The following is a 23,614-nucleotide window of genomic DNA, read 5'->3' as shown; positions in this document are numbered from 1 at the left end:
CGCGGCCTGCGACCGGCACGGTTGGCGGACGCAATAAAGTCCACCTACTAGCTACGGCAGCTACCTCCAGTCCGTATACCAAGCCGCCCACGCGCACCCACCCAGCGCCCCTCGTATGTATCGCCTCCCCGGTTCCCTGCTGCTTCCGAGCAGTTGCGGTGGCTACTTTGGCCGACGGCGAACCCACTGTATCCTCGGAAGATTTGCAGGTATGCGTTCGATCTATTCAAATCCATCCCCCTCCCCTGCCCTCTCCCCCACCTTGACTATCCATCTGTTTAGTCCATCATATAATTGCGCTGCACCTAGTGGGTTCTTAAAACATGCGTTTTCTAGTTTAGTTGGAGATCTGTTCGTAGGCGGACCAGGCACATGTGCTTCACCATGTATTAATCTCAGAAAAGTTTGTATCTTCAGCAACGAGAACCATGCCATTGTCTGAATCAATTTCAGCATAGTTGTACCCTCCAGATTTTTCGAAAAAGTTCATGATTCTTATATATGCTCTGAGCACAATTACATTTCATATGTAGGCATCATGTCTGACGCTAGTAGTAGTGATGGAGTGGCAGTCCTAGGTGATGCTGGAGAAGCTAACAATTATGAGCAGCCATTGCCTGCTACTGAAGCACAGCCGCCTCCTACTCCAACTTCTAGAATTTCAGTTAGGAAAGTCATAGAAGTAATCGAGACATTCGATGAGTACAAGAGATGGCTTGTTACTGAAATTGGGTTTGATGGAATGTTAAAGCTGCCTATGCTCCAGAAGCTTAACCTCAAGTTCAGTGCTTGGACTATGAGCAAGGTATGCGTCGAGCGTCGAGCAATTGTTCTGTCAGAAACCAAGATTCTCAAGTTTTTTGCGGAGGACATACACAAGGTGTTCGGCATACCATGTGGACACCGGAATGTTAAAGGGCGTGATGGATTCATTAAGCCAGAAGCTGTAAGATTTATTAAAACTACACTAGGGATGGATAAGACAGGAGTGCATAGCCTACGCGCTGCCGAGGAATTCCTTTTGCGTGACATTTCCGAGACGTCCAGCAAGCTAGAGAAGGATTGCTTCCAGATTGCATTCATCATTTTTGTGATGGGGCATGTGCTGGCACCCAGAACAAAACATGATTATGGAACGATAGACTACTGGGGTGCGCTGGCAAACACGGAGAATATTGCACAATTCAACTGGTGTGAGTTTGTACTGGAGTTTTTGCTCGAGGGAGTCAGGCGGCTTAAGAATGACATGATGGCCAACAACCCGAACACCAACCTGGTTGGTTGCCACTTGTTTTTGCAGGTTTGTCAAGTAGTGGTCTGATTTTACCTTTCAGGCGCAATGAAAAATCGTGCGAATCATTTAATTCACATTCTTGGCATGTAAACAACTTTACAGATTTTCTTCCTCGACAACGTTGACCTGGGACTTTTCAACAAGAAGCATAATGTCCTTCCTCGGATTAGTGACTTTGACCAAAACAGCATCAGAAACACGATAACCATGGCAACCGACATTGGGAAGGGCCCTGCATCATACACAAAATGCATGGTAACCATGGAAGCTTATCAAGTGAGGCTGGCAACATTTTTTATGTTTTTTTATTCCTAACAAGACACTCATGTCTTCATGGCAGATTCGACAGGGCCATGATATATGCTATGGACGCTGCAACATCCAAGATTCTACTGAGAGAAGCTCCAACAAGCAACTAGTAGGTGGTAATATGGATCAACATCACAGCAACCCAACCAATGACAGGGAGGAGTCAGTGCATGCATCATCATCTGCAGCTGTCAACCTAATGGATGTGCAGACACCTCTACGAGCGCTCGGGCCAATTGATTTTGCAGAGCATATGCGTACCCGATACCCTAGCTTGGTATGATTTACTACACCGGGGCGTTTTTCCAACATTCTTCTGTGATTTGTGCTTAGTTGGACATGTGTTTGTTCATGTCACGCATTTCTGATTTTGTATCTGGTGGCGTTCTTTTATGCTGCTGCAGGTCAAGGACGAGTTGAGTTTCATACTAAAGGAGCAGAATGCCAAATGCCAGCGTGAAATCAACACTGCTCGTGTCAATGTGCAGGCAGACATGATTAAGTTTGTCGACAAGTTGATGACATCGATCAGCAAGAGGTGCATTTGCTGTGCTGCTCGAGGTTTTACTGACTGTCCAGCAAGAGCAATTCAGCCATGCCCAGGGGTTGAAATTCAGACTCCTATTGGCCCGAAAATCCCATGCGTTAGGCTCGACATGTCTGCTTGCAAAGGTTTCCATGTTTGTTGTTTTGTAACTCCCTATGTTGTTCTTTGGTTTTACATGGTGCAATGTAGTGCCATTTACATGCCCCGCTAAGTCATTTTGATGACAAATGTCACACCTTTGTTTAGGTGCCACGTCTCGCCCCAGGTCTGATGGTGATGATCAGGGAGAACAGCAGCAGAACAAGCGGGCGCGCAATGATGAAGGAGCAGTCGCAGCCATGACAGAACAGATTATTCCGTTTGCAAGGCAGACCCTACAGTCAGTAAGCAAACTGTTTATTGACCTTCCGAATGATGGCAGTACAACGGTGTTTGGACAGAAGGCAGTCGTGCTTCCAGGAAGAAAATATGTTTTTAGGGCTGGTTTCCAAACTGACCCATGGATCAGGGGGGTTGTACCGTGCCCACCTCAGCCCTATGTGTCTGAATAGTTGGAAGGGTTCTTCAGTACGGCACCACCAGGAGAGCTATCTAGGTGATTATATCAAACTAAGTCATTATGATACATGATGTTCACTTGTTTCAGTCGAGACAGTTCACATTCATATTCTCTTAACTCACAGGAACTTCCTTGTGCATGAGAACCCAAGGTTCTTACGAATAACCGGTGCAGCGATGAGAATGCAGTTGGTTCAAGACGAGCCAATTGACCACGAGCTGATGTTAGTGATTATTAGAAGGTACTGTCAGGCTGATCAGGAAGCAAACAAACACTCGCCGTATCTAACATGGAGGCATCCACTTGAACCAGAGTTCTCGGTCAGCTATACAATTTTCTGTGCACATGTAAAAACACCTTGCTTTCATTTGTTATTATACTGATGCTGGATATGTTCTAAATGCAGACACTGGTATTGTCAGATCATGATTATGTCCATACGATGTCTATCTAGAAACCATTAGGGGCGGATGCGCTTAAGTATGACATCACATCAGCTCAGCTGGTAAGAGTTGTGTACTAGCAACGCCGAATTCATGTTTGTTTTTCAGTTTGATTTCCTGCTGGACTTATGCTTCCTGTCTTCTATTCAGTTCTTCATGCCTGTCCCACGCCCCGAAGGATGGATTGTAATTTTTTGGGACATGGTCACCCGCACGATGTTTGTTATCGAACCGATGTACCACAAGAAAAGCCGACCCCTGACCACTCATGAGAGGGACGAGATTATTGCTTGGAAGCTACACGATGCCCTGTTCAATTGCTTAGATGAGTACTATGCTGGGTGGCCCGTCAACAAAGAGAGATGGAATGTCAAGTTCCCCTGCTCTTGCCCATAGCATTTTCACTAAGTACATTCTTCATCCACCCTTCTTGTTTTCACTCAGCGCCACCTCCACGATCTTGTTACTTATCTAATTGTGATTTGTCCCGTGCCAGAAATGAAACAGGTGCTTGCGTTGTTCACATCACCGCCCATTTCGACGGCAAGAAGCTAAAGCTGCCGCTAACCAAGCTTTATCGCTCAGCCATGTCTCACATGAAAGCTACTGGTGTACCCTGTGTAGACTAATTTTTCTGCCAACATCAATATGCTCACTACCATTTCTGAATATCATCTTTTGCAGCACACCATATCAAAGACAAAGCGGGAAACGCTTTACGAGTGCATGAAGTTGCAGGGCAATTTCTCTTCCCACGCACGCGACACTCTGTGGCGCCTCCTTGCATCGTCAGACTCCATATTTGAATCAGAATGAGTCACCCTTCTATATTTATGTGTCTTTCAATCTAGCCACTTGATAATAAGTGTCTTACAACTTAAGCCCCCGCATCCGGTGTGTGATCCAAGGTGATGTTTCCAATCAGTTGTTATAGTTATTATGTCGTAGTCAAGCACCTAAACCATGCTGTATTTCTGAAGTGGATTGTTCGATGGTGAAAGTGCAATATGCATGCTTTAATTTTCTACGCAATTTACCCATTTTTCCAATGTGGATATACTACCAATTTATCTAAACGAGCCGTGCCAACGTAATTACACAAGTCAATTTTGTGCCAAACCAACCTCATTGTTTTGTAACTACCCCTCAAACAATCAACTCTCCCTCGCAGGACCCTTGAGGCCAACTTGGAAAACCAGACAACAATTCAATGTAATTCCTTAAGTCACATTGGAACCATTCCCTAACCTGGGCACCATGTTGCAACCAAACATTTCTTCTACATTTTCCCACCCAACAACTTAGGCATAGTGCAATATTCATGTTTGTTGGTGTGTTTCTTTCATGTGCTAGGATCATCACATATATTTTTGTCAGTGTGCCCCGCCATTCATCTGCACATGGTGTTACGGTTTGGAGCTTCAAGTGAGCCTAAGGTTGGAATGCCTCACCCTATGCCATAGCCACATATATCTTACCTTATGCCAATGCAATACTAGAGCAAACGTTTTCCTTAATCAGCACAACAATGCACGTCAAGTTAACCATCTCACTAACATTACTAAACTGATACCAACTATGTCTAGCATTCTCAAATACTTGGTGTCCATATGTCTTACATAGCCAACGGAGACACACACCCCAGATATTACATAACTGACCAGCATACAAGTCTAGTTCAAACTTAGCTGGTAATAAACTTAGACGTGGCAGCCAGGTAGTGATAACAATCTCTTAAACCCCCCTCTCCCTCATGTTGAATGGGGTGTGGAAGCTAAATTGCATCCCTTCTTCGGCGCCATTCTGTCTTCAGTTTTGTATCGCCCGTGAAATCTAGGAACCGTTGGCACACCACAAATTTGTGGGGTGGCAACTAACATCCCCAGATCCACCTATACGCAAACACTTCTCTGACCGTCTCGAAGATTTGCGTTCCAAAAGGATGCTGCCATCCAGTAGCATTTAGAATGGCAGCACCTCCTCAACCATGAAGTCTGGCAGCTCACCCACATTGCCCCTCATTGAGATAACTTCATATGCTATGGATTGTCGCAGGTAGTTTAGGCGCCCCTGCAATTTAGCACTTCTCATTTTTAGACATTCTCGCATATTTGTTTCAAGTGATGAATAAATGTTAAGGTCGTCTGCTCACTGGGGTTAGCTGAGTCTGAAGATATAGCCCAGTGTACTCCCTGCTGTAGTTGATAATGTGCAGCCAGCTATCCTCTCTGCTTGTACACGAGCACATGAAAATAAGTTAGAACTTGTATGTGGCACAATTTATATTTTTGACAATTCGAACATGTGGTCATCCATCATACATCTCGCAGCTTTCATGCATGCCAACGTTGTAGTTGATCGTCCAGCCCTGAGCCGGCACATACCACCCAGTGATGTTCTCATGTATGCAACGCCTAAGTCCCGCTAGGATGAAGTTTGCATTGTCTTCATGCTTGTACTGCATCTCCTCAATTGGCTCTGAAGTCTCACATGGGTCCATGACCAACAATGTCCTCTCTTTGACATCCACAACATATAGCGACCAACTTTCCATCATTGGGACTGGGAGCATGAGCTGCATAGCAAATAGAAGAACATATATTCTTGTTCAATCTGTCACATTTGATAATATCAGCAATGTTCATATAAGCTCATGCTAGTATATTTGTTGACGGGCTACCTTCTTTGTCCATTGCAGTCGATGCCCGAGCGCCTCATAGCTCATCATTGTATTCATGAATTCGAAGTCCAAATCATAAGACCTGTACATAAGAGCGAGCTACGAAAAGGGACAACAAGTAAGTATCCATGTGTTTCAAATTCAGGCCATGGTTTATGACATGTGTTGAACCGGTATGGGCCCTAGCCCATCTGTACCTATCTCTTAGGCCCAAGCCCATGAGAAATGTTGACCTAGAAGAGGAGCTCCTCCTCCTCTGTTCCGTGAGAGCCGCCACACACCAAGAAAAACACAACAACAGCTGCTCCTGGTACGCTACTCCTCCAAGTTCAACATGGTATCAGACCAGGCTGCAGCGGCAGCGGCGGCGCCGGTGGTGTAGTCCGGCGAGGAGGACCTGCCGGGGGCGAACAACGGCGAGCTAGGCGTAGCGGCTGCGGCTGGTGGCGGAGTGCAGCGAGGCGGCGCGGCCGGCTCGGGAGAGGAGGTTGCTGTGCGCACGTGCTGCTGGAGCTGCTGCGTGCTGGAGGTGCTGCTGCTGCTGCGTGAGGCAGCGAGAGAGAGATTGAGGGGAAGAGAGAAAAGGAAGGGCAGGTCACGCATCTCACCTGACACGGCAGCAACGCTATCAGGTCCACTGCGAGAAGCTGCAGTTTGTCTCCAAGTCACCTTCTGCTCTCGACTGTTGATTGCTGCGGGTTGGTAAAGGAAGGAGAGGTGATGAACTGCTGCTGGTTGAGAAGAGGAGAAGAGGAGTGCTACTGCTGCTTGCAGGTGCTGAAAGTCCCGCTGTTTTTGGTCTGCTGCTGACTGAAAGGGAAAATGGCGGAGGAAGCACTGGCGGCTGCAATGGACAAGCTTGCGGACATCATGGCCGCGAAGATGGTGGCTGCAGGTGAGAAGGCACCTGCTGATGTGGGCTCGAGCGCTGCGCAGGCAGAGATGGTGCAGAAGATTGAGCTGGCTCCAAACGAGGTGAAGTTAGAAGGTGTAGAAAACTACCTGAGGTGGTCGAGGAGAGGTAAACTCATCCTCAGAACTAAGTCACTGGAAGACTATGCTCTTGGTGAGGTGAAGGAACCAGAAGACAAGAGGGGAGCTTCATGGAAGAAATGGAATGCCACAGACAGTTTCGTGTTGAATTGGCTGCTGAGTTCTCTATCCCCTTCTGTTGCTGCTTCGGTGGAGGACCTCCCTACTGCTGCTGAGGTATGGGCAGCGTTAGCTAGTATGTACTCAGGGAAGGGAAATGTCATGTTGGTCTCCAAAATTGAAGAAACTGTGCATGATCTCACTCAAGGTGATAGGACTGTAATGATGTATGTTGAAGAGCTGAAACATCTTTGGGCTGATTTAGACTATCTTGCACCTATTGTGTTGCCACATGCTGAGTGTGCAGTGATAGCTAGAAAGTGGGTTGAGGATAGGCGTGTCCTCAAGTTTTTGAAGGGGCTGGACTCCATGTTTGAGAATAGAAGGGCTATCTTAATGCAACAAGCTGAGTTGCCGTCACTAAGAGATGCCATTGCTGCTATAGCACAGAAGGAGACTAGACTGAAAGCTGTGGAGCGGTCAAAGGTGGCTTCCAGACCTGCTTATCACATAATGAATAGGCCTGAGACAAGAGACTGCCACAATTGTGGGCTGAAAGGGCATCTCAGTTACCAGTGCACAGCCCCATCGAAGAGAGACAACAAAGGCAGAGGAGGTTACAGAGGCAGCTACAGAGGAGATGGTAGGGGATACTATCGTGGAAGCAACAACAGGGGCAGAAGTGCTCCAAGTAACTATAACAACTACAATCGCTACCAAGGGGAGGCCAGAGCGAATGTATCTGTCATGAGTGAGGGTCAGTCCAGTTCTTCTCATAGTCAAGACATGAGAAATGAGCAGCAGGGTCAAGACAAGAGGAACGAACAGCAAGCGGAGACAGTGTTTGGTGACTTTGCTCATTTTGTGTACTCTGATGAAGGTAATGAAACTGCATCTGTTGCTGTTCATAGGGCTGGTGTAGATTGGGTTTTAGACTCAGGGGCATCGAAACATGTAACCGGCAACGTTAGAGAGTTTGAATGCTATCAACAGTACCCCCAATCGTACAATGGAACTATTCAAATTGCAGATGGTACTGCACAACCTATTAAGGGGGTTGGGGCAGTGCAATGTACTCCAAGTATTAAGTTGGAATCAGTTTTGCATGTTCCAGCTTTCCCAGTTAGTCTAGTGTCATTGAGTGCTTTGATTGATCAGATAGATTGTGACGTAACTCTTAATAAGTACCGCTGTTTGATTCAGGAGATGGGAACTGGGAGGAGGCTTGGGGCAGGAACCAGGCATAGAGGACTATGGTACATGGATCACCAGGAGGATGTGAAGACTGCTGGCATGGCTCTTGCTGCGACTGCGACAGAGAAGGAAGCATTAGCTATGATCCACCATTGTAGGTTTGGACATGTTTCTTTTGAGAAAATGAAGAAAGCTTTCCCTGATGTAATGAATGGTTTAGATAAAACCAAGTTAAGGTGTGAGGCATGTGAGTATGCTAAACACACTCGGATATCGTATGTGAGTAAGGGGCTCAGGAGTATAGTCCCATTTGTGCTTGTTCATTCAGATGTTTGGACATGTCCATCAACCTCGATAAATGGAATGAAATATTTTGTCACCTTCATTGATTGCAATACTCGCATGACATGGATGTATCTAATGCGACATAAAGATGAGGTGTTTGAGTGTTTCAAGGACTTCTGTGCGTATGTTAAAACTCAATTCAAGGTGCAGGTTCAAATGATAAGGACTGACAATGGGACAGAATATGTCAACAGAAGGCTGGGAGAGTTCCTATCAGACCAAGGTATTCTGCATCAGACATCTTGCCCGGACACTCCTCCCCAAAATGGCGTGGCAGAGCGGAAAAATCGGCATATCCTTGAGGTGGCGCGCTCAATCATGTACACTATGAATGTGCCAAAGTGTCTATGGGGTGAAGCCGTTCTGACTGCAACCTATCTGATCAATCGCACGCCATCCATGATACTGGGTATGAAATCTCCTTGTGAACTCTTATTAGGAGAGAATAAATTTAGTGTGCCACCAAAGGTGTTTGGATGTACTTGTTTTGTCAAGGATCATAGACCTGCTGTGAACAAGCTGGATCCTCGGGCGGTGAAGTGTATCTTTATTGGCTATCCTTCTGGACAGAGAGGGTATAAGTGTTGGAGTCCTTCTGATAGGCGCACTTTCGTGAGTATGGATGTGACATTCTGGGAATCTAATCCTTACTATGGGGAAAAACTGACTTGAGCTTGTTGTTTGAATGTCTGGACCAGCCTGTGGTTGGTCCAGAGGGGGAGGTGGTGTTGCAACCTCAAGTATCTGAAGCAAGAGGGAGAGAACAAGGAAGATGTCAGGAAGAGGTGATGCAGCAAGCAAGACCGCCAATGGTGGGCACTATACCCGTGTTGCCGTTGTCTAGTGGAGAAGGTGAAACAGAAACGCATCAGGTTCAAGAGCAACCTGAGCAGCAGAAGGGCATAGCACAGAAGCCACTTAAAGTCTACACCCGGCGAGCCAAGGCAAATGAACCCCAGGGGGAGCAAGCAGGAAATGAGAATGTGATGCAGGGGGAGTCACACATAGAACAGGAGGACTCATCCACGGAGATGCCAATTGCGTTGAGGAAGGGAACTAGGGCTGCGGCTGCCAAACGTGTCGAGAGATATGGGTTTGAGCATAATATTGGGAATTATGTGAATTATGATGCTCTGTCGGCATCATATAAAGTGTTCATTGCTTCTCTTCAAGCGATGGTTATTCCTTTAGATTGGAGAAATGCAAAGAAGGACCCTAAGTGGTGTGCTACTATGCGAGAAGAACTAGAAGCATTGAGAAAACAGAGGACTTGGGAGTTAGCTGAGTTGCCAGCAGGAAAGAAAATAGTGGGCTGCAAATGGGTTTATTCTGTCAAACAGAATCCTGAAGGCAAGATTGAGAGATACAAAGCCAGACTAGTTGCAAGAGGATATAGTCAAACCTATGGGATAGACTATGACGAAACATTTGCTCCAGTAGCAAAAATGAACACTGTGAGGATATTAGTATCATGTGCAGCAAACTTTGGATGGCCTTTGCATCAGTTAGATGTGAAAAATGCTTTCTTGCATGGAGAACTAAAAGAAGAAGTCTATATGGAAGTCCCCCTGGATTGGACTCATCTAAAACTGAAGGCAAGGTGTGTAGATTGAAAAAGTCTTTGTATGGTCTGAAACAATCACCGAGAGCTTGGTTCGATAGATTCCGAAGGGCTATGTGTGAGATGGGATACAAACAATGCAATAAGGATCACACTGTCTTCTACCGACATCAGAATAGGAAGATTGTCATCCTTGCAGTCTATGTAGATGATATAATCATAACTGGAGATGATGGGACGGAGATAGCAAGGTTAAAGGAGTGTCTTGGAAAGGCATTTGAAGTGAAGGATCTTGGTCAGATGAAGTATTTTCTGGGTATTGAGATTGCAAGATCTGCCAAAGGGATAGCCTTGTCCCAGCGCAAGTACACCTTGGATCTCCTCAGTGATATGGGAATGTTAGAGTGTCGAGCTGCTACTACCCCAATTGACCAAAACCATAAGGTAACAGCACAATCTGGAGATCTAGTGGATAAGGAGAAATACCAAAGACTGGTAGGGCGTTTACTATACTTGTGTCACATAAGACCAGACATTGCCTATGCTGTGAGCATAGTGAGTAGGTATATGCATGAGCCCAGAAGTGGACATGTGGAGGCAGCACACAGAATTCTGAAGTATTTGAAGGGAACACCAGGAAGAGGACTGTGGTTCGAAGGGAATGGCCACTTGGTAGTTGATGGGTATAGTGATGCAGACTGGGCAAGTTGCCTGGATGATCGTCGATCAACATCTGGGTATTGTGTGTTTGTGGGAGGTAACTTAGTTTCATGGAGAAGCAAGAAGCAGCCAGTTGTATCAAAATCAACAGCAGAAGCAGAATATAGAGCCATGTCTCAGGGGTTAAGTGAGATGTTGTGGGTGAGAAACCTTCTAAGTGAATTGAAATTGCTAAGAGAAGGACCTCTGAATGTCTGGTGTGACAACAGGTCTGCTATATGCATAGCTAACAACCCAGTGCAACATGACAGAACTAAGCATGTAGAGATTGATCGATTCTTCATCAAAGAGAAGCGTGATGCTGGGATTATAAAGATTGAGTATGTGCACACAGGCCAACAGATAGCAGACTGCTTGACAAAAGGTTTGGCAGGAAAGGAATGCAACCTAGCTTGCGACAAGATGGGAATGATAGATATCTACCACCCATCTTGAGGGGGAGTGTTGAACCGGTATGGGCCCTAGCCCATCTGTACCTATCTCTTAGGCCCAAGCCCATGAGAAATGTTGACCTAGAAGAGGAGCTCCTCCTCCTCTGTTCCGTGAGAGCCGCCACACACCAAGAAAGACACAACAGTAGCTGCTCCTGGTATGCTACTCCTCCAAGTTCAACAACATGTAAGTACACACTCACCACAAATCACAAGTCAAATATGTGTCGCCACCTGATCTCCCAATCACCGTACATTTGTCCGTCCTTGTACACTAGCATCCTTGACACAGCTGACCAACCGACTGTTGTCAGGTGTCCCTCTGGGCCAAACTCATTCACAAAGTCCTCACCTGACATCACTATCAGGTAAGGCAACAGGTGTTTGTACCATTTCCTGCAAGTTCGAAACACACAATTCAACAGCCGTGCAAAACAACATACCCAAGTTTTGACATGTGATCTACTCGATTAGGTAATTAACTTACCGGTTGCGATTCCTTGAGCTCCTAATGCACATTTTGTCCCAGAATTCCACAACATTCTTTGTAAGGGGTTCCTCATGCTTCAGACCAGCTTTACCGGGGAACACGTCTCCCTTGTTATCCATTTCCATTTTCACTATGGTCCTCACCATGCCAACACGCAACCTCAGGTTGCTATTCATTCGCCCTGAGACGACTCCTACCCCCCTCTCTACGCCAGCATTCACTGCACCAGACAACACCGTTACAAAATTAGATGTAGTTATGTTCCCCCGTACAGATTCACCTATAGATATGTATTTTATATCACTGGTAACAAACCTGTCTATCCATCATTCATCGCTGCATGTTCGTTTTGAGCATGCTGCCCATGCAGACCAGTAGTCCCTGCTGCCGATGTTTCTCCAACATCTCTGACTGCAAGTACATATAGATGGCGCGAATAAGATATGGCATGAGACCGTTTTATTGAGTTGTGGTTACAGGTTGGGTTTTGTTTCCCACTCACTTGTATTCCCCGTGAAGTTATGTCCTGCAATTCGCTGAAGTACACCTACACCAGTTGTCACTGGTTCTGCTTGGTCCGGTTCTGCAAATCCACGCACTATAATAAGAGAATTGAGCAGGATTCATCAGCTTATTAAGGTTGAGATTTTTAATCACCTTCATGATGCCCAGATCTGCCAATAGGTGGATTCAAGTCATACCCACCACCTACAGAAGTAGCCCCTGCTCCAGAACCTTCTCCGGCTGCCCTGACTATCAATGCAAATACAAGATCAATGCCTGTCATCGCATTACTCAACAGTTCTTCATCATTAGGGAATGTTTTTCACTCACTTGTAATCCCTGGAAAGACATATCCCGTGCTGATTCGAAGGACACCTCCTCAAGTTGTTACCGTTTTAGTTTGCCCTGTTGCTGGAAGAGCAAGCATTATATTCTAGTTAGCCCTCTGCTAATGTGACTTAGTTGGTATATGTTGAGTTTTAATTTTTTTACAAACCTTGACGATGCTCATCATTCCCGGGTTGTGCTATTAAAACATCTCCTCGAGCTGTCATCGTTTCAGTTTGTCGCGTTGCTACAAGTTCAAGCAGTATAGTTAGTCAGTCTAGTGCTAATTTGATTTACTTGAAATAAGATTATATTTGATTTGTCTACGAACCTTGAACATGATCACCATTCCCTGGCTGTCCCATCAACCCATTTTGGTCTGAGTCGTTACCACTCCCATCGTTTTGATCTAAACTTCGTGTCGAGGATGACTGCCTGCCTGATCTCTTGATACGTCTCCTTTGTCGGCACTGCCGCCTCCCTCTGTTTGCGCTCCGCTTATGTCGCCTTCGGATTCCTTCTGGTCCTCTACCTGCCATGTATAATGGACAAACATGACAATTTGAAATTCTGAATCTACGCCCCCTGGCCAATATGTACACCAGCAGCAACAGCACCTGCTTCATTGGTCCCAGCCGGCACAGGTTCAATCACCGTTGTTGCTGCCATTGGATGGTATTCATGTGGTGGCGATGATCCAACAAATGCCATCCCTACAAATTTGTAAATCAAATCTCCCACCAACTGGTTCATGAACACTGTCCCCAATTTAGTTGCATACATTATCTCATGCAAAACACTTACCATCTATTGTCGTCTGAAACTTCATGCAATGTGTGTTCCCCGTGCTTCCTTGCCTAGCTGTATTGCTCACTGGTGCCGCCACGTCTGCTCTGACCTCACTCACTGTGGACAAGAAGTAAACAACATTATCACGTAACATCATGCACACTTTTGGTATGAACATTAGCAGAAAACAAGGGGGCTCACCTGCTGTTGGCAAAGCTGGCATCATCTCTCGACGGCCTCCCGGGTATGCTCGGTCACACTCAGTGTTGCCTGAATTATCTTCTGCTTTAACAGAATCCACTCTTGAAGTATTCTCTGCCAAAACAATACCATCATTTTTACAAGTTGTAAGGTACATACTGGTTTCATGACTATTTGTACAAACGCATACCATTTAGCTCGGGCCCTGTCTCAACCTCTCTATCTGGAGTGCTTATGGTTAAGTCAATGGACACCACTGCAAGACATGCAATATGGTTAGATGTATGTTTACCTTTGTACATAGATTACATTTTTTCGCACCACTCTCACATACCTGGAGCCTCACCATCAACCTCATTATGTGATACTGGAACACTCGTAACTAAGTCAATGAATGGAACCTCCGTCTCTGCAACAAGATCATGTGTTAGGTCTGTTTCCACATATTTGTCTACTGGTTGCCGCAATGATCATTATTTCTAAACTGACCGTTCGCGTCATACAAATTCTGTACTGATGAAGCAAATAGGCCATCAGGTGACATTATCATCGGTTCAACATGATCATTTTCTATGAGGCTGCCATGGTATCTTCCAAGCATGTCATCATGAGCCCCCATACTTTCCGACCCCGGAGATAATGGCCCGATGTCTGCTTGCCCTGTTGCAATCTCTTCTTGGGCACTTTCTATGAGCACGACATTCATCATGTTGCGCACCCCCATACCCATCAAAATAGCTTCAGCTGCAAAATCAAACATTTTCATTTATGTCAACCATCCACAAATCCATTCCTGTGTTCATGTGAAAGAACTTTTTCCATGGTCATTCAGCGGTGCTAACCTTCAATGTCTGCTGATGCTTGCAGGAACTTGCTTATGAGGCCAGCGTGCAAGTTGTCGTCTGCCCTTTGTTTTGGATCCACCACATACTCCGCCGAATCTGGAACGCCACTATCGACCACTGCATTTGCTGGTGTCATCGGTGAATCAGAATGTAGCCTGGTTGGTTCAGCTCCACCGTCTACAGCTTGACCTGCAATACAAAATACATTCCACGTGTTAGCCCAGTACAAACTAAAGAGCTGGTGGGTGTGCAAAATGATTTGTTTGCTCATATCTTTGCTGCTCATATACAACTGACTGATATATTTGCTGCACCAACCTGCAGAATGAAGCTCTGGGACACTGGGCTCTAGTGGGTGTGCAAACTGAACCGACGGCACTCTGGAATCTATTGGCGGTGCAAATTGAAGAGCTGGGACACTGGACTCTACCGGTGGTGCTATCGTGCTTTGTCCGGCGATCCGCAAGCGCGGTGAATCATCTGTCTGTGCTGCCAGCTCTGTCCAATGCCATCACAATCTCTATTAAGCATGGTGGGTCACGAATAGGGCATGATGAAACAAACTCATTTTATCCTTTATGTCGCACCCTTACCTGGTATGCTAATGACAGGTGGACGCGGAAGACCTAGTTTCCCACCTTGACTTTCTGCATTGTTTAAATACATTTTTTTGTTAGTCATACAAAGCATACATACACACCACATGCATTCATTTCTGAATCCTAGATGCTTGAACTCACCTTCACGCTGCAGAACTCTTGCATGGTTCCTTCCTATGCGTTCATAATGAGTCTTCATATCGTCTTCGCTATCTGATGATTCAAATTCGCTATCTTCCTCTAATATACTTTTGCCAGGATCCTCTGCATCAATTTGCCGGATGCGGCTCTGCCTTCTGGCTTCATAACCACCTTCATTGATTACAACTGGCTGCTCTCGATCCCTAACGGCTTGCGTTTCTCTACCTGCAACACATCGGTAAGTAGTGAGTGCTATGTACAATGGTACCACCAAACAGATTTTGCCGATCCAAATGTTAACTTGTCGCACCCACCTTGCAAATCGGCTGCAACTTGATTAACCTCTTCTTCATTTTCAGATGCTGAATCGTATCCATCACATTCTGCACATAGTACACAAAGGACAAAAGTTATTTGAACAACAATCACAATCACATGTTCCGTGCAACGGGGTGAAGAACAACTAGTGCAATTTGTAGTTGAAGTTTGTCCGAAACATACCATTTTCCTGGCTCCGGGACCTGGACCCTTCAAAGCTCATTTCATCCTCTGACTAAGCAGTTGAATTGGTGTTCTTCATGTGGCCATTTTCAGCGCTGATAATAGCCAGCAAGCCAGGTTGACCAGTGACACCTTCATTATTAATTACATCTGCCTCGTCATACGAGTCATACACTGGAACTGCAAATTTTGAAATGCAATTATCAATAAACTAACATTTCAGATTCTCTTGCTCATCCATAGCATAATGCATCAATGTTATGGCTGTCTTGAGTGCCCACCTGTTGGTTTGGTACAATCGCTCCCAAGCTCCTCAACAACAAAACCTTGATTCCATATAGCAAGCTGCATATCATTTGATATATGTTCTTCAGTGTCAGTCTGTGCAACGCCTGTCAGTGTGGCCATGGTCTGGTTCTGACCACTCAAGTTGTCTTCCCCTTCGGCTGCTCCTTCTTCGGCACCTCCTGTGTCCATGTTGGCACTGTCCAAGCTTGGATCACCATTATGTGCTCCCACTCCTGCATTTCCATTGTTTGCTGCAAAGAGCTGAAAGTTTGCCAATGAAGATTATTAGTAAGCAGACACTAAAGCATCATGACATCGACAATACTTCAAGTTTGCTCTGTTTTACCGAATTAGTTGTAGCTGCCATTAGAGGGTGCCACATCCATACTTGCTGCAGCATGTATCCTTCTAGCCTGGTCTGTAAACCACATTTACATTTTCATCATTTTCATCATTGTATGATTGTGTCTCTCATCAAAATAATAGTGTAATTACCGGGTAATATCCTGGGTTCTCCCTCTCTAGCTAGATTAATCTCCTCACTAGTGGATAAGAGTAAGCACAAATTCTTGGCAGGAGATTCGATCGTAGGCTTGCTGGCCCATAATCCACCCAGTCCAGTTGTACGTACTGCAAATGAAAGAGGGAGACTCCAGTGTTAGCGCACATAATTTTTCAATAATAGATTTAACCAATGTGCTACCAAATCACATGACTTGCCTGTAGAAAAAGTGAATGCCCGCCTATGATAGCCACCTTAGCTCCAGTTGCTACGTTTGCTTGGTACTTTTCGGCAGATATCATCACGAGGTCAACTGAGTACCGTGCAATGTTGTACTTCCCTATAGCCCATGGGTCTTGGACAATGGGCAATATCTCTTCTAGTATTGCTGCAACCAACTGTCTAGGGCCTAACAAAGTGGACACAGCTAGCAAAGTCGAAGCAACTGTGAATGCTATGGTCTCTTGCTCATTCATGCAGCATGGGTTTAGCCTACTAATGACATACTCTAGGTCCGAGACCTTTAAGCCTCCTCTACCTTGCAACCCTAGCACCCCCCTGACTCTCTGAACAAGTGTAGATCTATACATGGGTGTGCCAAATTCCACAATCCTCCCATTACCACGTACGCCTAAGATCCTAACTGCATCTTCATCAGTGATTGTTCTAACTTGTCCATCTGGCATTCGCAATGTCCTAGTTCGAGTGTTAACTCTACCCATCAAGTCAGCAGTGAAAACCCTATCTATAGACCCAGCATATCTGTTCGTCAACAAGCCGGCCATGCCGGTTGGCTCCATTGCATGGTAAAACAAGGTACCTAACCCTAGGAAAGGGCCGGTCACGAACATGGATCTAAGCGCTGGCTCGCGTCGCCTTGCATTGGCCAGGGCCATCTCCTCGCTACCACACTGCCGACTCCTCTTCTTTGGGCGGCCGCGGCTGCGGCTGCGGCTGCCAGATTTTCGTTGTTTCGGCAATCTCGGAGGCCTGGCCATCATCACCCGATGACCTGCAAAGATCAATCACACATTCAGATGCGTTAGTTCTTCCTGCCATTTGGATAGCACTACTAGCATTAGATTAAGAACCAAGGCCGTACGGGAAGGCCCCTAGATTATCTACTCACTGTACGCGCCGAAAAGGTCAACTGGAGCAAGACAATCACGTAGATTAGCTACCAAAATAAGGGGACGGATCACAACGGAGTAAGCAAGGAAGTTAGAACCGATGCCAAGAGGAAAATAATGGCCGGAGCACGGCCGACGGCAGAGTATGAGGAAGAAAGAGCCAGGCGGGTACAAGCTTACCAGAAAGGCAGCGGTTGCTTCAGCTGTCCACCGGAGATCAGGTCAGATCTGGTCTTTCCCCTTTCTGCTTGCTACCATCCAAATCTAGAACAGAGGCTCACAGTGCTCGCTGGTGGAAATGAGCAGGGGGCGGCCCGTAGGGTGGGGTTAAAACCAGCACACTCTGCCTCCAGTGTTCCAGCTACCCATCCCCCACTCTTTATTTACTGCTCGTCAGAGGTGGTTTTTTATTAGGTACAGCTTGGAACCCTCCCAGCACGACACATTTTAGAATCGAGAGGCGGGAAATATCCACGCGCCACCCCGTCTGAGCGACAGAACATGTTTCTACTAGTGATCGTTCACCCAACTGATTAATGAGGTGAACTACATACATCGCCGTTCCACTTTGCATGCATCAATCATGCCGATCTCCATGCCATGCTGGCCATACTTTTTGCAAACATCCGCGGGTTCTGCATACTGCTTGTATATTTTAGGACCAGCACCCACACTGCACGTACCCCTATATAAAGAAACTTCCTAAGTGGGGGGTCCAGCTCGAAAAATGCAACATGACAAGGACAGAGGATGTTTTCCACTGCCCTCACCACTCCTGTTGACCTTTCTCCCGAGCCAACCCCAAGTAAGGACAAATGCATGCATATGCAAGCACCCGTGCACAACGCATTTTTTAATGCTTAACCAATCCATGCACCGTGGTAATCACCATCTGCATGGCTACTATGGACCACCGCACGGGTCGGATGCACTAATTTAATCAATCATGGCCTATCCAATGACACCAGGCATGCATGCCCATCCAAAACACAGTTAGCTTCATGCAATAGAGATGAGCCACATTGACACACATTAATTAGTAGTAACGCATACAAGTAGATCCACTGCTGCAAGCCATACTACTTAGTTAACTACTCCACGCATCAACCAGGAAGGAAGCTACAAACACACTTAAGAGGACCATAATACTTAGTCGGTAGATACACCATCAGCACGGCAAAGGCGTCTTTGCCTAATCTGGATGAACAACATGCGGTCTACACTGCAGATACAGGGTTGATTCTAGCACGTTTGGTGATACGCCGATTACTCTCCTCCACATCTCCAACCTCTGCTAAGTTGACTTTCATGGGTTCTTTTAGGGCAGACTGCATTTGATTAGCAGCAGGGTCGTGCTCTCCGAACCCTTCCTCTGCTGCTACACCCCCTTCAATCTTCTGGTTCAGGATCAGCTCCCCTGCTTCATCTTGAACTGGTACTTCGTCCACGCCGCTATCCCGCGCAAATAAGAATTCATTAACTATGCATGCGAGCTAGATACTCCCTATGCGAATATCTGGTTCACTATGCGCACCTGCACAGACACCGTGGAGATGCCTGAGTTATCGCTAATCACATCTAGATCACCATCTCCCTGGTTAACGGATGGTTTTGATGCAGCAGCCACCTGCAATGTAAACACATTTTCGTGAGTACTACTCCCACCATCACGCTTGATTCAAGGCAGGGGAAGCAAAAGAGAATGTACCTGGATCGATCCATTGCAACCCTTTGAGCAGTCTTCAGTAACTGTGAACGACGAGGTAGGACGAGAAACTGATGAAGCTCCCATCAGGTCTCTTTAAAATGTGAATGGCTATGAGGTGCTCCAAGAGCTAGCCCCCCTCGCCCATTTGTACGCCGTGGATGCCCGCATCCCGCCCACAAGGTTTGAATTTCGAAGTGGAAGCCCACCCGGCTGGCTTCAGCGTTAGGCACGACATGTGTCCACTACATTTACTGTTGTCCCTCGGTCAGCATGGGCAAGGTCAGGTTGGCTTACACATGGCATGGACACAAAAATACATTCTGGTTGATTTTCAATTGGCCGTCCAAGGAAATCCAGCTTGGGCAGCAACCATAAACATCACACATGTATAGCAGACGTCTGCATTCTAAGGGGAGCCTCTCTGAAACAAACATGAGTCCATTCTCATAGGTAACTGACAACCTTCAGTACATTTTCAGAAAATTCAGTCTATGCATTCCAAACAGACATACCAAATTCTGTTACATGGATTCGAAAACAAACACTGGTTTACACCCAGACTTTACAGACTGCATGCATTGTAAAGTAATGTATTTCTTATCAAAGCTCTCACCACACAGGCCGCATACAAATTATCTCAGCCTCAGTTCTGCAACCTTCTGACAGTTGTTCATGCGATGACCTTCGACTCCACAGTTCTTGCATCTCGCTGGCTTCCATGGCTGTTTTGGTACATCCCCGCGTTCCGGGCAGGTGGTGCATTTGTGGCCTTGCTGCCTGCAAATACCGCAAAACCTTGTGCGCTTACTTAAACCTTCATATGGGGCCTTCTCCCTGCTTGTTGTCGGCCTGCCCACCTGCTTCCGCCTGGCTGGTGCTAACAAGTTCTGCATTCGATTACCGGACTCATTAGCTGAATTGCTGCCAGCATCTTGGTAGTTCATATGTGAACCATCCACACCCTCGCACAAATCGCCATCTGATTGTACCATGTTCACAACCCTCATGCTGCCAGCTAACCTGTCTTCCAACCCCAACCCATCCCGTATTTCTGTGAATGGCTTCATCTCTGATACACAATTTTTGAACAGTTCTGTCAAACGTTTGTAAGCTGCCACACTTGAGTCCCCCATCCGGACAAGCTCCATAGCTTGCATGTACATATTGTAGTGCCGGAAACTAAATGGGTTCTCTTGAGCATTGTCCTTCTGGTACTGCACCAGGTGTGTTGGAAGTATGTCTCTTGCATCCCTTGTCCACCTTTTCACAATATGCTTCTTTGGTATTTCTGTCACACGAATGAAGTCAAGCACCTGCAGTATGCAATAGAACATCGGAATTACTTGTTTGATACAATTCACCAGCTAACAATTAGCAACAAATAATATCACATATATTTTTTCACCTGCAGTATATGGCTGCACAACAGCCCCATGTGTGCAAACTGACCACACTCGCAGTCAAATTCTTCTCCTCCATCAAGCACAGACACCTTGTATGAAGTTCTGCACCATTTCTCCCTCCGCGCAGCATCTGTATGTATTGCAACATACTCTTTACCCTTTTCGATCTCTTCCACTTGATATGCGCCACACTCGTACAATATATGACCGAATTGTTCAAACATGGCTCTGGTGTATATCTGCCCAGCATGCCTTTCGGTTGCCATATTAGGTCGCATAAGCGGCCTCCCCTGCAAAACAAACCATCCATAAATAAGTTCACAATTCAACGCCTATACATAAGTGGCAGTAGTATGTCTTTTAATTTTTGGATACTTCTTACGATTGCTGTCCACTTCTCCTCGTAATTTTCCTCGGACTCCCTGTCAAAGATTAAACTCATATACTTCCTAACAAACATATGCATTGGGCATCCAGGAGGCACGTAGTTCTTCAACATGTGGTTTGCGCTTTCACTCCGTTGGGTACTAGTCACCTTTGCACAGAATACACCCTTGAAAAATGGCTTTGCCATTTGTGACGTATCTCGTACAAGTTGGTCATGTAATCGTGATTTTTCAAGTTGTATTTCTCTATGAGGTACTTCCAACCTTCTTCAAACTCATCTATCGTTAACATGTGATTGACAATGTTGTGAAACTCTGGTCGGAAATCACTTTTTTTTAGTATAATGGGCCGAGCGATTCCTTTGCCTTCTTAAGCACATGCCACTTGCACCAGCGGTGAGCCGTGTCAGGCAACACATTACTAATTGCGACCTCCATCGCCCTGTTTTGATCTGCATTTTATGAATCACACGGTCATTAGTTTTTCATGTTCAAACTTGCATAATTAACAAGATACTTTCCAACCAAACTAAATAATAAGGAAAGTCCCTTACCAGTCAGGATTGTTTGCGGCGCCACCCATTATCCTAACAAACTCCGAGAATACCCACTCAAATGTCTCCACTGTCTCGTGTTTAACTAGCACCCCCGCAAGTATGATGATCTGAAAATGGCTGTTAACCCCAACGAACAAGCCAAACGGCATGTCGTACAAGTTGGTACGATAAGTTGTGTCAAATGTAACTACATCTCCAAAGAAGTTGTACTGCAGCCTGCTGTTGCCAGTAGCCCACATCAAGTTGCTTATTCTGCCCTCACTGTCAGCTTGAACCCGGTATGTGAATTGTGGATCCTTTGAACACAGCTCCTGGAACACTTCCATTGTTTTCCTGACATCATCTTCGGACTGCTCATGGCTAATCTTGCCACATAAATTTCTCAATGCTCTTTTCGTGAATGGTACATTCTCCATCCTCCCAAAGAAGCTACCAATGATGCTATACACCTTTGCGAGGCTGACATTGTTTTGTCGCAACTGCTTGACCAGGTCTCTGCTGTAGACATCAATATGCTTGTGTGACGGCCAGTGTATTGTTTGGCCGTAGGTTTGTGTCAAAGCATGGTTGTGCACATCTCGATGCTCAGCTATGTACCACCCGTTGTCCTTGGATCGGAGTAATCTCATGAGGGCTGGGCATTCACATCGACAAGAACGAGTATTTTCAACAATCGGCTTCCCCTGAAGAAATAAACAGAGCATCATATTCAGTTAGAATGCATGGAAAAAGGCCATGTTTATCAAAATATGTTGAAGTATTGGCTGTACCGCGCATCCACATACGATCTCTTGCATGCACTTTGTCCGGTTCACATTTAACCTGCTTTTCCCATATCTAATCCCGAATCCTTTTTCCCATGAGTACAGGTTGTAAAAGTCGTAAGCTTCACCTAGACTGTCGAAACTTGTCCCAATCTTTGGGACGATCACTATGTCCCCTGGAGTCTCCGCAAACTCTCTCACAGTCTTCTCCAGTGCCGTGACCCTGTCCGAGCAAGGGGCCCTGCCTTCAGCGGCGGCACCTACACGCACTCTGCTTTGAGATCAGAGTAAACAATCAGGTGGTGAGTCTAATATTACAGGGAATACAACAATTGTAACCCATGAAACCACGATCACAAATGACCCTTTAAACATTCATTGTCATGAATCAATTAACTTATTTGCAATTTCGCAGGCTCCATATTTACATGCTTATATATTTCAAGCCTTTGCACCTAAATACACAATTCTGTAAACGCATCTCCATGTAAGGGACTTTGATATGTAAACTTATTCAGTTCATCCTGTCTACGGCGACCTCAACTTTATAGTAACTGAATCATTCAGAGCATGCTTACGGAATCATTTAGTTTCTGCTATCAAAAATGCAGTAATGAGATCTCATGGAATTAAAATGCCATAGTTCAGAATACCTTTGGGTCCAGCCTGGTGCTTTAGGGTCCATTTGCTCTATTGAGTGCTCGGAGCACTGTGGCATGTCCGCAGCTTCTGTCTCCGGTAGACAGATCTGGGCGTCAGCACTTGAAGCGGCCGGTGCTGGAGGCTCAACCTCCGCCGCCGCGGCGACTGGGAACCGCACAGGCTCCATGGCGCTGTTATTATCATTCACCTCCTCAAGCAGAGTTCTGGGTCGTTGACACAAACTTATCAGCGCCATATTCTAGATCGGACCGCCCAACCCCACAGTCAAAAGCGTTGGTACATAATGGTTAATGAAGCAGATTCTAACCTGTTTATCGGCTGCAGCAAGAACTCCATGGTCACCGGAGCGCGTGCGAGGTCGCCGGACAAGCAATATTGGTCGCCGCAGTCAACCACTCCACCCTTTCTCTTGCCTGGGGTGGAAGACAAATCCAACTTCACCACACCTACCAGCCCACCAGCCGACCCTCTGCATTAACTGCGCGCGCTGCCGGAGGCTAGCGGAAACCACCGGACCTGATCCACGGATCGGAACGGCCGCCACCCCTCGAGCCACGGCTCAGGCTATCTCCCTCGACGCCGTCCGCCCCTCCGTCCATTCATGGCCCATCTGTCAGGTCTGTATATTGGCGTATACCCTA

The 23,614-nt window shown here is 46.1% G+C and overlaps 5 protein-coding genes across 8 annotated transcripts; 2 read left to right on the top strand and 3 right to left on the bottom strand.

Moving 5' to 3' along the window:
- Positions 1 to 39: 39 nt before the first annotated feature.
- LOC119353274 lies at positions 40 to 16,381 on the top strand. The gene is made up of 16 exons (XM_037619872.1): positions 40 to 209; positions 534 to 1,300; positions 1,397 to 1,549; positions 1,635 to 1,880; positions 2,008 to 2,275; positions 2,397 to 2,745; positions 2,834 to 3,029; positions 3,116 to 3,214; positions 3,303 to 3,560; positions 3,649 to 4,060; positions 5,851 to 5,950; positions 13,358 to 13,529; positions 14,354 to 14,572; positions 14,656 to 14,863; positions 15,189 to 15,309; positions 15,431 to 16,381. Exons 1-6 carry the CDS (start codon positions 116 to 118, stop codon positions 2,699 to 2,701), a joined length of 1,833 nt encoding a protein of 610 aa, XP_037475769.1. The 5' UTR covers positions 40 to 115; the 3' UTR covers positions 2,702 to 2,745; positions 2,834 to 3,029; positions 3,116 to 3,214; positions 3,303 to 3,560; positions 3,649 to 4,060; positions 5,851 to 5,950; positions 13,358 to 13,529; positions 14,354 to 14,572; positions 14,656 to 14,863; positions 15,189 to 15,309; positions 15,431 to 16,381.
- LOC119353275 lies at positions 5,115 to 5,950 on the bottom strand. The gene is made up of 4 exons (XM_037619873.1): positions 5,833 to 5,950; positions 5,474 to 5,727; positions 5,305 to 5,380; positions 5,115 to 5,222 (listed from the first exon to the last, which is right to left on the bottom strand). The coding sequence occupies exons 1-4, from the start codon at positions 5,920 to 5,922 to the stop codon at positions 5,115 to 5,117; spliced, it is 528 nt and encodes a 175-aa protein (XP_037475770.1). The 5' UTR covers positions 5,923 to 5,950.
- LOC119357603 lies at positions 6,655 to 13,351 on the top strand. Its single transcript, XM_037624496.1, has 2 exons — positions 6,655 to 7,804; positions 8,128 to 13,351. The coding sequence occupies exons 1-2, from the start codon at positions 6,655 to 6,657 to the stop codon at positions 8,169 to 8,171; spliced, it is 1,194 nt and encodes a 397-aa protein (XP_037480393.1). The 3' UTR covers positions 8,172 to 13,351.
- On the bottom strand, positions 13,073 to 14,469 carry LOC119357602. The gene is made up of 4 exons (XM_037624495.1): positions 14,329 to 14,469; positions 13,677 to 14,230; positions 13,301 to 13,600; positions 13,073 to 13,209 (listed from the first exon to the last, which is right to left on the bottom strand). Exons 2-4 carry the CDS (start codon positions 13,786 to 13,788, stop codon positions 13,073 to 13,075), a joined length of 549 nt encoding a protein of 182 aa, XP_037480392.1. The 5' UTR covers positions 13,789 to 14,230; positions 14,329 to 14,469.
- A 2,183-nt stretch (positions 16,382 to 18,564) lies between the features above and the next one.
- Positions 18,565 to 23,561, bottom strand: LOC119353272 (protein FAR1-RELATED SEQUENCE 7-like). 4 transcript variants are annotated; one of them, XM_037619868.1, is made up of 6 exons: positions 23,281 to 23,561; positions 22,964 to 23,176; positions 22,317 to 22,584; positions 21,544 to 22,229; positions 20,979 to 21,441; positions 20,754 to 20,893 (listed from the first exon to the last, which is right to left on the bottom strand). In XM_037619868.1, coding segments are annotated over exons 1-5 (1,197 nt in total). In that variant the 5' UTR covers positions 23,310 to 23,561; the 3' UTR covers positions 20,754 to 20,893; positions 20,979 to 21,440. The 4 variants fall into 4 exon arrangements, with proteins under 4 accessions (XP_037475768.1, XP_037475767.1, XP_037475765.1 ...); XM_037619869.1 differs by having other exon boundaries at positions 22,317 to 22,581; XM_037619871.1 differs by lacking the exons at positions 21,544 to 22,229; positions 22,317 to 22,584; positions 22,964 to 23,176; positions 23,281 to 23,561 and adding exons at positions 18,565 to 18,944; positions 19,027 to 19,119; positions 19,201 to 20,513 and having other exon boundaries at positions 20,606 to 20,893; positions 20,979 to 21,436.
- Between the last annotated feature and the right edge of the window lie 53 nt (positions 23,562 to 23,614).

This window comes from Triticum dicoccoides, chromosome 2A (genome assembly GCF_002162155.2).
Source record: "Triticum dicoccoides isolate Atlit2015 ecotype Zavitan chromosome 2A, WEW_v2.0, whole genome shotgun sequence".
NCBI lineage: Eukaryota > Viridiplantae > Streptophyta > Magnoliopsida > Poales > Poaceae > Triticum > Triticum dicoccoides.
Note: the sequence above shows the minus strand (reverse complement) of the source record. Positions and strands in the feature narration are given on the sequence as shown.